This window comes from Cryptomeria japonica, chromosome 3 (assembly GCF_030272615.1).
Source record: "Cryptomeria japonica chromosome 3, Sugi_1.0, whole genome shotgun sequence".
Lineage (NCBI taxonomy): Eukaryota > Viridiplantae > Streptophyta > Pinopsida > Cupressales > Cupressaceae > Cryptomeria > Cryptomeria japonica.
The window spans coordinates 109,534,280-109,551,191 of record NC_081407.1 but is presented as its reverse complement, the minus strand read 5'-3'; the positions used below and the strand labels follow the sequence as shown (position 1 = coordinate 109,551,191).

Here is a 16,912-nt window from a genome sequence, read left to right as displayed (position 1 = left end):
TGGATCTAGAGTAGGCCTACAAATGGGAATGTATTGTAAAGGGTATACCCAAATATCTAACTTGTTTAGCAAGGCCCCCCATTGAAAGTTATACTTACACACCCATGCGAGGGTGGGGGGGGCGGGGGGTTTATCCACCCATCCAAGAAGGATAGATTTGGTAGAAGAAATCTTGGCCCCAAAGGCTTCACAAAATAGATCAAGTTTCGACATCAAGGACTCCATTTTTGCCTCCTCGAGTTCTAGGAATAATGCTTGCATGAGCATATATGTGAATTTGTGCTATAATAGAAACCGCACAATCAACATAATAAGATGCCTTTATTCATGCAGTTCTTTTTCTATAAGTTGTAATTCTGTATCTTCCCTATTGTAGTTAGCTTCAGTGCACAAGTCCTTTTTTGTTGTATCTTGCACCAAGAGTAGTTAGCCTTGGTCTGCAAGTCCGGAGTAGTGAGCTTCCTTTTTGTAAAAGATTTCTATATAGTGATCATTTCTTGAGTTGGCACTCACCATGGTTTTTTCCAGTTTGGGTTTTCCATGTATAAAATATTGGTGATCATGTGTGTATGGTGTGAATGACTTTATGATGTTATCATTTAATACTCTTTGAAGTGAGTGCTTGGGATAAACTTGTTAGATGCAAGATTGAATTCTGAAATTTTAAATTAATGTTGATTCACCCTGCCCCCTCTCAGCATCCAACATGTGTTCAACAATTTTCACTCACCCAATCACGTGAATATCATTTTTTTACTCAATCCCCTACCTGCAGCTGCAACTGTTGCCCACAAATTCCATTCTTTACCTCTGAAGAATAGAAAGCATAACTTGCTAGCAAACTTGATCGTAGAAAACAATACATTGAAGAAATAGGACAATAGTGAGAATAATAGTTAGACGTCCGATGACTAGGCAAATGGTGTGAAAGGCTGTTGTTAATAACAATGATGCACCTTTCCCTCACTGTCTTCCTCATGCTAATGCTCATTTCCATCATCGCAACCACCCCTTGTCTTGGTAGGTCCCTCATACGATGCTATGTAGCATTTTGTATGATGTAATGTATGTTATAATATCTTAGACATGCCATTTTGTAGGGAGAATAGCCACATCCTCACAAAGTTATGATAATACCATCCAAGTGTCCACAGTGAGTTTTGTCTCATGAATTTGTACATGGGATTACAGTGGCACAGATATGCTTCACATATAGTAATTTCTTTGCTACTGGTTTCTTGTTACAAAGATTTTTTAAGATAGATTTTGTTTATATACAGTATATTTGGTAGTGAACTATGCTCAATTATTTTTAGATAGTAGGTTATTCTTTCTAATAATTTGTACTTTTACCACTTCATTTATCAATGGAAAGAAATATTTGAAAGTAGGAAGAAAAATAAGAAGCAGCCATGCTCCACAAAGTTTTAGTGACTAGATTCTCACATAAAATGCACAGTATAATTCTTTTATTTTCTTGGCAGTCTATTTAAATTTTCGTTGGACTGTTTTAATAAAAAACCACTGAATTTTTGTCACACGTTTAAAATTAGTCATGTTATTTTAAAAATTTAAGAAATTCAACCATCTACAATGTCATGAATCAATGATGACTGTAGGGGTTTTATCCAGCAATTCAAGCATGTAGTTTTCGTCCCACATGTCCCGAAACGTTACTGGATTGGAGAGTAGAAGCTTAACGGTTTCTGTTACAATTTCTTTCCTCCATTCCTCAAAACGGGCTTCTCCAGATCGATCTGCAAGCTGGTCACAATACTGTAGAAACATTACCATGTTAAAAGTAGATCTAAAAATTTCTTAGCTCCAATGCAAAGATATTAATATAAGATATTTTGGAAGATAGAATGGCAAATATATTAATATAAGATATTTTGGAAGATAGAATGGGAAAATTAACGTAAACATCTAGAAAATTCTATTAGAAAACATGACAAACCGATTTTGGATGATCTAAAATTGCTATGGTAATCAAATGACAAGAAATTGAAGTAAGCAAATTGAACAAAGCCTAGTAAATATGCTTATAATAAGTTGTAGGATAGCTGTGCAACGCTCAACTGTTCAACATCCTTGTTCTAGCCCAGTGAGGATTCAGGGAGATCATCCAAGCTACAAACAAGGAATGAATCTGATGGCATCGTCAATGAGGTAGGAAATCAGATCTAGAGAAGACTTCAAATGATGAGAAACCGTGTTGTTGGTATTTGAGATATGGCCTACAATTTTATACGTTTGAGTCATTTTCTGTCTATGCATGAAAAGTTGTTTGATACTGTTAACTTACGTTGTTCACGACTCTTTCTTTATAGGGAAATTGAGTTGAGCGTTTTCATGTTTTTATTAATGGCATTGTATATACTGCCTTGGTAGACATCTTGGTGAGTTGATTGATTGATTAACTTGACAGATTGGTGTTTTTTGGATGTTGATTGAAATTTATGCTTTTGTTGTTCGCTGCTCTTCAGTGTTGAATATGACCAATGGAGCTGACCAAGGATTTCAAATCAATTATATGTTCCATGTTGGGTTCGGAACCTATCCAATACAAGTTTTCCTAAAGGATTATTTTTGTTTATTGATATAGGTATTGAACCAATAGAATCCAATCGAATAAAAATACTACATCTGGCAAATGCAATGGGCTGAATTAGAGTTCTTTGGATGTTGACTGAAATCTACGTTTGCACAATTATTAAGGTTTTTGTTGCTCACTAATCTTCAGTGTTGAATATTCCCAGTGAAGCCAACCAAGGATTTCAAATCAATTAAGTTCCATGTTGGGTTCGTATGTCATCCAAGGTTTCTCAAAAGTGGAGTTTGTTATTGATATAGGCGTAGAATCAAATCGAATAAAATTATTGCATCTGGCAAATTTGATGGGCCTTATATTTGTTTTTTAATATACATATTACAAAATCATTGAATACTTTATCGAGAGCATGAGCGTAATAAGCTCATACTTCTTCTATAGTGGGGGCTAAATGTGGTGTCATAAATTGTATCCTCATACAATTTCATACTCACTTGGACCTCACTTTAATGTTTTTGCCTTCTATGCCCTAATTATATTTGATTTTGCTCAAACTAGTGCCAAATTTGTGATCTCTGCACTTTGTTTTGATTTCCAGACCTTGTCTCAGCCTAGATGGACTAGACTAGGGCACTAGGCACCATAGTCAAAGCCAAAAGGGCCCAATTTTGAATCCACGCTCAGAAAAAGTTGAGTGGGAAATGACTTTCGATATTGACAAATTTTCAACATGTTTCATGAGGATAGGTCTAAAAGCAAGTCTTATAGCCTCATTTGAAACATCTCTCTACAAGTTTTCAATTCAATTCCAATTGAGCAAGCAGTCAAGCATCATTAAGACAGTGAATGAGAGGTCAAGTATTCAAGTTTTCAAGCATTTAAGATGGCATCCATGATCAATTTATGTAAAGACATGCATGAGTTCTACATGACAGAATCAACCTTTTTATGAAGACTTCAAGGCAAAGGAGATTCATAAATAAAGGTATAACATTTCAATTCAGCATTTATTCTAGATCTAGTCTCTTCCTTGCAAGGGTAAGCTCTCTTTTCTATTTCATTCATCATTAAAGAATTAATTCCAAACCCGGGGTTTGACCTAGGAAAACCCCTATCAACTCCAACAACATGTTTCCTCTCTTGTGTGTGCAGGTTTCAAATTCAAAAGAGAAGGAATACAAATCCATAAAGTGTAGATTGAGACAAAGAGAACCAGATTTTGAAGTAGAAAATCTTGGACAGTCAATCGCTGAACAATGTCCGACATTTTTTTGATGAAGTTTCAAGAGAATATTTTGATTGACATCCTGATCTCGAATCTGTTTTCAATCTTTGCATCTGACACCTTTAGGACTAGGTTGCCTAGCTCCATAGTCCAACACTTTTGGGCTCAAATTGCAGATGTAGGTTTCTCTCTAACTCTCATTTCCAAATCTGTACTTAGAGTGCATATGAGATCTATAACTTTCTATTTATGCTGATTAGTCGCAAATTTGCATCATTAGTCCTAATTCTTGCATTTAATCATTCTATCTTATCCAATTGCAACAATTCAATACAAAAGAGGTGATCAATCATTGTGCCCAGATTTCAATAGGTTTGAAGTTGGGCCTATTGATCATTTCCTCAATGTGATTGTTGTGAATGGGTTTAATTCTTAGTTTGCATGAATAGACTAGTCAGCCTCATTCCCAACATTACACAAACCATGGAACCTTTCTCGATTAGTGTCATTTAGGGAGTATCCTAATAAACAAATCTCCCTAGATACTTCAAATTAAGGAGTTTTGCTCACTATTGTTTGAAGTGCTTGCACCATCTCCATTATAATTTGGTAGCTAAATCTTGACGATTGAATTCATTTTTTCTACACCCAAGCCACCATGACTTCTAGGACTATAGGCTTGATCTCAACTAACTGAACTCCATTTTTCTAGTGGAGCATATGTGCAATACTCTATTGGATAAGCACGAGTATTAAAAAATTGATGGGTCTATGCTCATTAATTTGTTAACCTAAAGAAAACAGATAAATATCCAAGGCTTTCCTAACGTTGATCACCACCTAATTTTGTGACCCCCATCAAATTAGTATCATCCCCAAATTGAAGGTGGAATTGTGAGTCAAAGTCTCAAGCCCAAGACCAACCTTGTATAAGACCATCAGCTTTTTGAATCTTAATTAATTTTCCCAAACCTTTGGTCATTAAGATAAAATGGTAAGGAGAAAGGGGATCTCCTTGGTAAAGTCCCTTGGAAGTAGAGAAAAGAGAGGAAAGAATACCATTGATAAGAACTAGGGAATAGGAAGTGGTGCAACTCATGACCCAAGCAATCCACCTTGAGAAAAGCTAAAATATGATAACACATTTGTACGGAAAGACCACTTGACCTTATTATAAGACTTGGACATATCCAACTTAATGAATATACGTTTTTCCCTAGAACAAGACATAGAATGGATAGCTTCAACAACAATTATAATACCATCTAGAGTTTGATGCCCTTTAACAAATCCACCTTGCTTGGATAAAATAAGAGAGACCAATAATTCCTTCAATTGCTCAACTATTAGTTGGGTGATTATCTTATAAGTAACATTGCAAAGGGTTATGGAGCGAAAAACATCAAACGAATTAACCCCCTCTAATTTGGGAATCAAGGCTAGAAAGGTAGAATCAATAGCTTTAAACATGTACTTGTTGGCCTAGGATTCTTAAATCACCTCTAAATGATCAAGTTTTAATTTATGTCTTCGAATTTCTGAAAAAATTCTATAGGAAAACCATTAGGACTTGATGATTTTCCTTTCTTCATATGAAAAACAACTTTATCAAGTTTTTCTATAAATATTGGTTTCATAAGTAGACTATTCCTATCAAAAGAAACCAAACGGGGAATCCAGTCCAAAATGAGCCGCTCCTTCTCGAAAGCCCTAGGATTATTTTTCTTGAATGAGATAAAAATGCAAGATGGCTTCTTTAGAGATATCTTGGAAAGAAGAAAACTAATTATCTTGAGATGAGGAGAGAGATGAAACATTGCCACTCTTTTAACAACATTGTGGAAAAAAGAGGTACTTTTATCCCTTCCATGAATTTAATCAAGTCTTAATTTTTGCTTCCGAAATATCTCCTCTTTGAGCTCCCATTCATTAAGTTCTTTAGAATAGGCAACTACAAGGAGGAGCTCCTTGGTCGTTCAAAGTTCCTTATAGAAAGTGATAGCATCCAATTGTTCTAGGAATTATGTTTTTTTCCTGAAAATATTACCAAAAGAATTTTTGTTTCATTGCTTTAGCTTGAACTTAATAAAAGGAGTCTTCTGAAGACATAATGCATAGCCGTACCAAAAGAAGGATTTCCCTCCAACCACTATGCAACCATGTATTCATGAATATGAGGATCCTTAAGCCACATAAGTTGAAACATAATTGGAGGATTTCTAGGAATAGAAAGCAATAATAAGAATTTTTTTAGCCAATGATCTAATCCCTCGCACCCCAAAATATTAGAAGAAGAAGCCCATTTATCTCTAATCCAACAATTAAATACTAGAAAATGATCAATCCTTTTACAAATGGTATAAAAAAGTCCATACATCCAATAGGTTAAGAACAAACAAATTATCTCTCAATAGGGCAAATGATGGACCTAGTTGGTTAGAACTCCCAAGTTTCTTATCAAGCTAAGGATAGCATTAAATTAATACACTAAGATCCATGGAGATCAAGAAGCTATAGATCAAATAAATCTAATATTGGACCAAATTAGGACCTTACCTTGAGAATTGGTAGGAGCATAGACATTGGTAAGGAAGATGGAAGTACCAAAATCAAAGTAGGAAGCCACCACTTGTAAGGAGTATTTTCTCGTTGTCCAACAAGAAGGTTGAACTTACAAGGGTCCTGTAAACAAGCCAACCCTCCCATTGAGCCTTGCACCCAATACAGTTACACTACCTCTCTCTCCAAATTATAGAAGAAAGTGAAACTATTTCCTCGATAGAGAGTTTAGTTTCTTGAAGAAACATAATATCAATCTCTTGATCCTATATAAGATCTCAAATACCATTTTGATGAGGGGTGCTACCTTATTGAAAATAAATTGTTGATAGAAATATTGTCATTGATGTCAAAGAGAGACTAATGATCAGATAACATGAGGAAAGTGATGAAAAGAAAGAAGAGGATTACTCAGGTGAGAAGTATGATGCTTCAAATGGCTTTGGAAATAAGAAAAAATAAACACTAGCTTGGATCACCAAGATGAATGGAAATATATGTGGTCCTTTTTCCTCTTAGGAATATAATCAAATGACCATGATGCCATCTCTCTTTTGAATATTGTCCCTTTTACTCGAAATGAAACTTGTATTTTTCCATTCGTATCGTAATTATATTGTATTAGTAGCTCGATCTAACAATAAGTAGTTTTTTAAAGATAAATTTTAAGAGTATGATATACTTTTTTGACCAACAATATGAATTGTATTGAATGTTCCATATTCAATTGATGTTTACTATTTCTAATTGCTAGTGTAGACAAGAATGAAACATTTCGATAAAATGCTGATTCAAGAGGAAGTAAGACCTAAATTGGAAAAAAGAAAGTCAAATCCAAGAGGAAGAGAGTAACCTCAAAATTTCCGATGTCATGCATGAGATGCTTGTATAAACCAATTTTCTCCTGGTGATAATCATATGACTCCTCCACAGTTTTGATCATGTCCCTTCTTGACGGAAGCTTCACTTTCCTTGATAATATGCTTGCTATCCACTTGGATTGTAACTCAAAAAAAGGGAAACTTATAATCTACTGCCAATCACAAGGATCCATTTGCATAAAATGGACTAGTAAGGTCAATACATGCATAAAATAAGTTACTTAAAAAGAATGGGATAGAATTAGTTTATTGGCTATTTCATCGATATGTTGCCAGTCAAATTCAGTACATCAGAACTAAGAATTCAACCATGTTGGAAGAAAACAGGAATATCAGCAGTTACAAATTGCACGCAGCAAAAACATACCTTATTGGGTATCCCAACAAATGAAAGAGAAGGAGCTAACAATGGAGGAAATATATGCTCATATAATGGACTCACACCTGTATTCTCCACTATCACCATTCCATTCGTATCAAGAAATGGAATAGAATAAGAATACCTACAGAAATATTTTATAAGAAAAATAGAATGTAAAGAAGAGATTAGAAGCATATAAAATCCAAGCTCGATAAATAAGGTTGGAAGCAGAAAAAGTATCAAATTTGACTACCCTGTGCAATGGATAATTGAATCAGCAATGATTGTGGAACCATCTCCAAAGACCACAATTCCATCTTCATCTAGATAGGTTACCTGCATTAGAAATAATAGTATAAGGAACTGCCTCAACTTTATGTTTATTCTAAAATCAGGTTCTTACAATGATTAGAAAACAAGGAAATGGTATTACAGATACTAAATAATTTTTATTTTAAATATCTACGTTGCATGATATTTTACATTAAACCATTAGGTTATATGAAAAACTTACCAGAGGATGTAGATGCACATTGGGGTGATGCAAGTCGATGTGAATACTTGCATCTTTTTCATGTTTCATGTGTGTCGATCGTATAGACATATGAACTTCCTTTGCCACTGTCTTTAAATCCGATAAAATATCATATGCACTTGCTGAACTCCCAATAATAACCACAACCTTTCATTATATACACGACATAATGTTAAATGGTACTGAATAACATAAGGCAATGGCCATTTACAATTTAACTGATGTTTGGATTAATTGGATGCACATCGAATCAAACTACCAATGGGATTGAAATAAATAGACCATGCCTATGATCTTGTGGATTCATCATTCACAATTCTTGACATGAATTAATTTTGATTTTAGCTGCATTCCAATCTAAATAGAACATATCTTACATTGTTAACTTAGCATTTTATTGCTTGGATGCAATCCTATATAAGTTTCTAAAATCATATCTCCATTAGAAATGTACCAATAAGTCTTAAAGTTTCTTGTTGATAATATCAATTTGGCTTAGTATTTTCTTTTTATGTGAAAATTTGGATGCAGATTTAATAGAAGATTAGCTTTATGTTTATAAAAGACGAAAGAAACTTTCTTTATTCACACCTCAATTATGAGATCTAGCAATATTATGGCATGATTTATCCTTTAACACCAATAATTACCAAGCTTTGAAACAATTAAGTTGGTTTTGTAAAAAACAACTATGTACATGCCATAAACTCACTTGTCTGGACCTGATATAATGGAAAACTTGGTGTGCGATTATGCTTGAAGCAACCAAGATCAAAGAGACCATAAGATAGAACAATGATAAGAGAGATAAAATATGACAAGAATAAACTGTATTCCTATCAAGATGCAAAAGAGATCAACTGGATCATCAGAATTGTTGTTACATACAATGTAGATGAGTATGCTTATAAAGGCAAGGTTAAGAGACAAGAAAGCGCACAATGATGACATGTGGCTCAATGAGATGCAAGGGTAGGTAGGGGTAGGTAGGAGAAATAGTAAAATATTCCACATGAGGTGGATCACCCACCGAAAGTGGAATTATCACTCCACAATAAGTGGATATGATAGAGTAAAAACAAGATCACACCATAAAAGGTGGAAATTCTCCTACATACACACCCCCAATGTATGCACATCTCCCTAAGTGTCTCATATGCAAACTATAATGTTGTTCATGTACCTAAGTAAACTTAAGTAAAGTGTAATTATATCCAAGATGAATAAATAATTACACCAACACCCCCCTTAAGTGCAACTTAGAGGAATGCACTTAAGTCTACAATGCAACTAAGCAATGCAAGATGGGTCCCGGCTACGAGGCCGTGTTAGGTACCCATGTACAAATGCAGATGCACGCAAACCAATGTACTCTCTCATAAAACAGGGAAAGAGAGAAAAACCTTCCCCCAAAAGAGAGATGAAAACTATACAAAGAACTCTCAAAGAAGCATGTGAGGAACAAAACCCCATGTGAGGATAAAGTCCCCCCCCCATATGAGAGAAGAAGAGAAGCTAGGTAGCCCCCCCTCAATGTAGAATCTGCACCAATAGTAGAATCTCAAGAATGAAGGAAGAAACTGCTCCATGAATGTCAAACAACCTTCTTTCCCTTGGGAAGAAACAAAACCAAAGGTGTATCCATGAAGTCTCCCTAATCATGAAGGGAAGATGTAGAAGAAAAACTCATGATGAATGAAGTCTCTGAAAATTGCTCAAGTGTCCCCATGTCGATGCTGAAAGATACCCCCTCCAAAGGTGGTGAACTGCTCCACACTGCTGAAAAAGGCACTCCAAGATCTAGTGGAGAAGAATGTAGAACAATATCCAAAAACTCACATGTCTCCTCTAAGGATAAAGAGACCTCCTCCAATTGTTGTACATAAGTATCCACAATCATGTCAACCTCAAAAGAATGATCATGCAAAGAATGAACAAGAGGGTCAGAGTGTTCCCTCGCAACAATCGAATAAGGATCATCTTCATCAAAGAGAAGATGAATATCATCAATGATGTCTCCCAAATCTGCAATGTAGGACTCCACAAACAAATCTGCAATGTCTGTCAAGTACTCATCCCATGAAACTGAAGTTGGAAATCAAGATATATCCTGCTGCACTGAATCACAAGAAGGCAAAACTGTCGCACTAGCTGCATCATCAGGTGCAATAGGTGATGTGATATCAAGAGGAGAAGATGGAATGCAAGGCTCAAGAATGGGGTCACATGTGAGAATCCTCAAGTTCAAGTACCCAAAGTTCTCCTCAAAATTTGAATCATCATATGTAGAATCATCATGTGAAGAATCGTCACATGTAAAATCATCCTCATCAACAAAATCTGAAAAGGAATATAACCGAGATGCATGATCCACCACCCCAGTCGCAATGATAGCTCTAGTCTCCAAGTCTCTAATGAAAAATGACTCAGGTGTGAACTCCACAATTTTCTTTGTTGCCCCATGTGTGATTTGATAGATGGAAAGAAGATTGTTTGTCAAGTGGGGTACTGTTGACGTGTATTTTGTACACTGCCTAACATAGAATAAAATACCCAAAGGTACCTTATCCTCTCTTGAGTAAAGCCTCTGATTGCTGAAGATATAGCGAAAAAGGATCAATCAGGATGACTCCAAGGTTCTTGTATGTAGGGTCTCTACGTGTGGATAAGCTCTCTGTGGTATAATGTGATTTGCTGGAATCACAAGGGGACTTACATTTGATGATTGAACATCTGATCTGCTTTGAATATTGCTGGAACACAGGCTCTTACTAGCTTTGATTTGAAAAAAAGGAAAAAAAAACGAGGGCGAGGAGAGGATCTAATCCTAACACTAAGGAATGTAGGAGCAATGATTGATCTTCGATGAAATTCTAACTAAGTCTTGTTTTGACATCGCTGGACCATCTCCACAAGGCTAGTGCGATCTTCGAAGGAAAGCTTTATGATGTTCAAATCATCACTGCAAGCATAGACACCATCACGCTGATGCATATCAATGAAGAAGCGATAATTGAAGTTAGGCTTAAGCTGAACGATTCCAGTTGACTACGCAAGGCAAGTCTGCAATCAACAAACTGCTAATAGTATGGATATACGAATTTCACCATCAATCAAGCACATTTCTTCCACTCATCTAATAACATGAAATCAAATATGAGAAGTATAGAGACCATGCGAATTGTCGAATCGACCCATAAATTTCACCATTTCTTCAATGAAGTTACAAGTCTTTTACAACAACATCTTGGCAACAATCTTTGCCTTCTCTCTCTACTCTACTCTAATTGCTATTCTATCAACTAGCTAATCACCTTCTAACTACTCTCTATCTACTAACTGCTTCCAACTATTTCTATTCTAACTATTTCTAATTGCCTTTACAAATGAAATGCCAGGGCTTATATAGTGCCCTCAATACAATTCGATGGCTTAGATCAATTCGAGATCAATGGCCAAGATTCAACAATGAAAACCCTAATTAGGGTTTGTTACAACCATTACATAACATTTAATGCCTGACCAATGATAAAATTGTATTGCTTGGACACATGTCATCTCTAGAAAATTCCACCAATGGATAGTTGGGGTAGGTACATCGGAGTTTGTGCCACCTTCCATGAGTTAGGTACATTGAATCTGGAAATGCTGAGGTGGACCACACTGATTGGAGAAGTGATGACTAGGATGCCACCTCGTCTGACACTTGTAACTTGGTAGATATTCAACTTGATGTTGTTGAGAAGCTAGCTTTAATTAATTCATCTGGAACTATCTGCTTCTTCAACGAACCCTTGTTCTAACTTCTTGTGTCCTTGATGTGCAGGATGATTGATGTACCTCGCCTTGGAATACTGGATTGGAGAAGTCGCCCTTGATGACATTAGTCCAAAGAAGGCCGTCCTTGTCGATGCTAGGCTGGATCGAAGAAGGTCATCCTTGTCCTTGCTTGATCGTCCTTGATGAGAACCTGCCGACTTGTAGAACCTCCGGGCTTTGGAGTCGCCATCTTGATACCTATACAACATTTCAAAATTAGTAATATATCTTGAAATCTAAAAATTAAACTTTAAAAGGAAGATTCAAGATTTTAATTTAGGAAACCTCATGATAAATCTTGAGTTATCATTTCCTAATTAACCATGTAATACTTAGATTTTCCAAAAAATGTCTAAAAAATCAAACCTTGAATAAGGGTGTCAAGATGATTTTGCCATACCTCCTCTTGAGAATTAACTCTAAGAAATGATGTAAAAATAGATGAATTTTGCTAGGCAAAGTGTAGATCAAAGCTCTCCCTTGGATAAAATGCACCTCCTTTAGCTTGGAAAAGAACTCCACCTTCCTCTTCAAAAATCTGGAAATTCGCCTTCAAATGTCTTCAAAAATCTGGAAATTATCCTCCAAACTAACAAGAAATATGCCTCTCCAATAGCCTTCAAGATGAATTTCGCCCTCCACTAGCTTCTCCACACTTAGTAGAAATTCGCTCCACTCCTCTGGATTTCGCTCCTCAAATTGCTCTCCAATTTCGCACTTGAAAGGATGATTGAATGATTTGAATTGTGAAACAACACCTCCAATATATAGAGCGCTCACCTTCTACATCTCTCCATAGGCCGACTTGGTGGAAAAAATAAACAAAGATTAATAAAAGGAGAAGGCCGACTTAATTAAGCAATAAAAAATGATACCTCAAGCGCTCTTCTTTTTAAATTTTAATTTAATAATAATTAATTTCGAAATGCCTCAATTAATAATAAAAAAAAAACGATTTTCCAAGGCTCAAAATTAATTATTAAATGCTATGCGCTTTTCATTAAATGCCAATTTAATTAAAAAATTTTAAAATATTTCGAAGTTTTGGGCGAACTTGGCATCTAGTGTGATTTGCTAAAATAAGGCAAAAAAATAATGAATTTTGATAACTTCGCTCTGGTCCCTTGGAGAGGGACAGGAGCGTTTTGCCTTGGTCCCTTGGAGAGGGACAGGAGCGATTTTGCAAATCCAAGCTTATCTGTCCTTTGTTAGCCTTCCAAACTATCTTCAACGGGCTAAAAATGCCTTCTTTCATTCGTTTCAATCACAAAACTTGCTTCGTCCTTGCAAGAAAATTGCACTTTTTAGAAAATCGCTTTGGACCTTCAGCAAGGGACAGGAGCGCCTTTTGTCATCTTGGTATATTTCCTTGCTTGTGGACCACTCAAATTATATTCAATGGACAAAACATGCCCTCCTTGATCTCTTCCAATCATAAAATTGTCTTGATCCTGCAAGAACAGTGCAAATTTGAAATTCAAGCTCCGGTCCTTCAGTGAGGGACAAGAGCGAATTTTGTCTTCTAGGCCAAAATGCTTCACTTTTCACCATGAAATGTCTTGGCTAAGGAAGATATCATCTTGTTACACGCCATGAATAAGAGTTCAAGTCTAAGAAAGGTCTAAAAAATGTGTATATAAAGAAAATCGCTCTGGTCCCTTGGTGAGGGACAGGAGCGAATTTGACCTTCTAGGCAAAAACTTCATCATTTCATTGTCTTGTCTGGATGCTCTATCATGCTCATTTCGTCCTTCACCATGCCTTTGATGTTCCAATTTGACCAAACAAGGTCAGGAATGACTCAAATAAGCCTTTTCGCCCTGGACCCTTGGTGAGGGACAGGAGCGCTTCGTCTTGGTCCCTTGGAGAGGGACAAGAGCGAAATTCGCTCTGGATCCTCAGTGAAGGACAGGAGCGAAATTTGACTTTTTGAACTCTCTATCAGGATAATTTTTATGGAATATAACATTTAAGTATAAGAATACTTTAAGTTATATTCCATATATACTTTCAGGATGTTTGAGAGTGGTTCCAGACCTCCAGGAGTTATATTGCAAAATCTAGTTTTTTGAGGTTTTTCAGTTTCCAGACTTAGTCAAATTTCAGGATCAGGACATTCCAGACTTAGCCAAATTTCAGGATCAGGACTTTCAGACTTAGCCAAATTTTCAGGATCAGGACTTCACTCCAACAGGACTTGCTATCCTATTGATCTCCCCGACAGCACTCAAAAATGCAAAAGCCAACTAACAAAACCCTAAAAGACCCAAAAACAAACCCTAAAAAGCAAAAAAAAAGCAAGGGTCCCCATTTGCAATGGGGTGATGTGTGAAAACATCACAACAGGTACACACAACACATCATTGAAGGAGTTATCCCCAATGGCAATAGTTCCTTTCCCAATCACATCCATGTATGTATGATTGCCTATCAAAATTTGCGGCATGGTGCAAGGCTCAAATGTAGAAAACATAGATTGCGAAGATGCCATATGATGAGAAGCCTTTGAATCTAGAAGCCAACTCCTTGAATCATGACTTGTAGTAGCACAAAAAACTTTTCCTTTTCTTGTCCCAAAAGAGTGAGTCTTCCCACTTGTAGAAGCCATGAATGCTTGCCCTTTCCCTTTTGATTGTGAGGAAGTAGAAGGTGATGAATCCTCCTTGTAGGAATTAGGCAAATCAATGTTGTGCTTTTTGAGGATATGTATGAGCTCATCAATCTTCTTAGAATGGCAACGATGCTCCTCATGACCAACCTTTTTACAATAGGCACAAGTAGGTCTCTCCTGCTTTGGTGAATTGTCCTTCTTGGAAGAGGATGAATCTCCTTGGTGTGGAGAAGGTGGTGCTTTGTCCTTAGGCTTTGATTGCCATTTCTTCTCGTTTGAGTTGTCCTTTCCTTGATTTCCTTTGTTCCCTTGAGTTGCCACATATGGTTGAGACTTACAAGTCTTAAGAATGCCCATGCTTATCAACTTAGTTTGTTCCATCATCAACATGTCGGTGAAAGCATCAAACGTAGGCATTGTGTAGCTTGAACCCATTGTAATCCTATGGGTTTGGAAACTAGAAACAAATGTTGCATATTCTTGTAGAAGCTTGCCCATCAAATTGAAGATCAATTGAGTATCCTTCTTATCAATGCCACAATCCTTGAGTTGTGCCCTCAACTCTTTTGCCTTAGTGACATAATCTTGTATTGTATCAAAGTTCTTGGGATCTAACATGGTGAGATCACTATCAATTTGATATCCCCTAATCTCATCAACTTGACCATACAAGTCTTAAAACTTTTGCCAAGCATCCTTAATTAAGGTACATTTTCAATATGAAAGATGAGATCCTTTGATACATACTTTCTTAAGGTACCAATTGCCATGATATTTTTAGTGATCCAATCCAAGTGTGCATTAGGATCAGCCTTAGGATCAACGGGAGCAACAATAGTTTCATCAATGTAATGAGTTAACACTTTTTCCATAAGTTTACTCCATGCATCAATTTTTCGAGTAGCATAATTATGAGAAGTTAAGAGAGAAACTTAGGAGAACCCATAGAAGCAAAAGGAAAGAACACGAGAACAAAAGCACACGAGACACCCCCCCAAATTCACTCAATCAAAGTACCCCCCCCCCCCTTACACTTTATATGTAGTGCGTGTGCAATAGGCCACTTGCAAACAATGGCAAAGTGGACTTCTGATTTTGTTTTACAACTTCCCCAATAGGCTGATAACTACAATGCAAAAGACCAGAAAGATAGATCTATGCAATACAAGTGTCAAATTGGCCAAAAAAGACCATATGCTGAAAGTACAATTTCCACTCACAATCACTGCAAAATGATAGAAGATTATAAAAATAGATGAAAAATCATGCACTTTAAAAAAAAACACCTGAAAAGGAGTTCATATGAGCCCAAACAAAGTCCCAGAAGTTGCAAAAAAAGGGATTGGACAGGTACAGTCACCAAAAACTGATTTTTCTAAAAAATCTGTCCACCAAAATCAGAAAATAATACCACCATGTGAAATTAAACGAAAAATTAGCCCATTTCAAAAAACATTGCATCCAAAAAGGAGCAAAAATGAGCAAAATATCGCCATTTGAAGTTGAACTGCAAAATCAAAAAGCTCAATGGGAGGGGCCTGCCAAATTTTCAAAAAAAATGATGTCAGAAAATCACGAGATTAAATTTGACGTCTGTATGACCGTCACAAAAACTTCACCTCCATGGTTGCATGTCGTCCGTACACTACAGACGTGCTGACGTGGCGCGAATATGGCTTGATCCGTACGATGATGTCGTAGATGACGTGGCAGTGACTGCACACAGGTGTCAGTACGAAATGTGATGTGGCAGTACAGACGAGTCTGTGTGGCAAAGTACAGATCGCTGAGTTGTTTGATTACGTGGCAGTCCACGTGTCGGGTGACGGGGCAGTCTGCATGGAAGATGATAAGGCGCTGTTGTGACCATTTCACACATCGCCCCATTTGAAATGGGGACCCCCTCTTGTTGCTCGTTTTTGCTCGCCTTTCGGTTTGTTTTTTTTAGGGTTTTGGTAGTTCGTCAGTTGTCTGGATTTAGGGTCAAGCCTTAGGGTTTTCGTTACTGTCTTTTCAGGCCAGAGTCCAGTCAATCTTGAGAGCTTTTTAAGCTTCCTCTCGCAGGATGCAATTTTGAATGGAATGAATTCGCCAGAATGGTTTATTTTCAATTGGAATTTTGAGTGCAGAGTCTTAATTTGTCTAGGTGTTGATGATGAAATTGCGAATTTTGTCCAATTGAGTGATTTTGACCAAATTTTGAGTTTTTTGATATTTGATCCTGGGCGTGAGGAATGATTTGTTTTTGCCTTGTGAAGTGATTAAACTTGTGAAATCATGATATTTTGGCCTGTAGGAGCAAAATCGCTCCTGTCCCTCAGTGAAGGACCGGAGCTCGTTTTCAAAAATCTTACTATCTCTGTAGGATCA

At 36.6% G+C, this 16,912-nt stretch overlaps 1 protein-coding gene across 3 annotated transcripts in view; it reads right to left on the bottom strand.

The window, feature by feature from the left end:
• Positions 1–1,395: 1,395 nt before the first annotated feature.
• Positions 1,396–16,912, bottom strand: part of LOC131075791 (flavin-containing monooxygenase FMO GS-OX-like 8) — a 97,300-nt gene continuing 81,783 nt past the window's right edge. The window contains exons 3-7 of one of the 3 annotated variants that reach the window (XM_058012681.2): positions 8,092–8,202; positions 7,831–7,913; positions 7,584–7,719; positions 7,189–7,365; positions 1,396–1,776 (exon numbers count right to left, since the gene is read on the bottom strand). In XM_058012681.2, the coding sequence (XP_057868664.1) occupies positions 1,597–1,776; positions 7,189–7,365; positions 7,584–7,719; positions 7,831–7,913; positions 8,092–8,202 (687 nt within the window). In that variant the 3' untranslated portion in view covers positions 1,396–1,596. Of the gene's footprint in view, positions 1,777–7,188; positions 7,366–7,583; positions 7,720–7,830; positions 7,914–8,091; positions 8,260–16,912 lie in introns of all 3 variants that reach the window. The other 2 variants (XM_058012680.2, XM_058012682.2) reach the window with 2 other exon arrangements.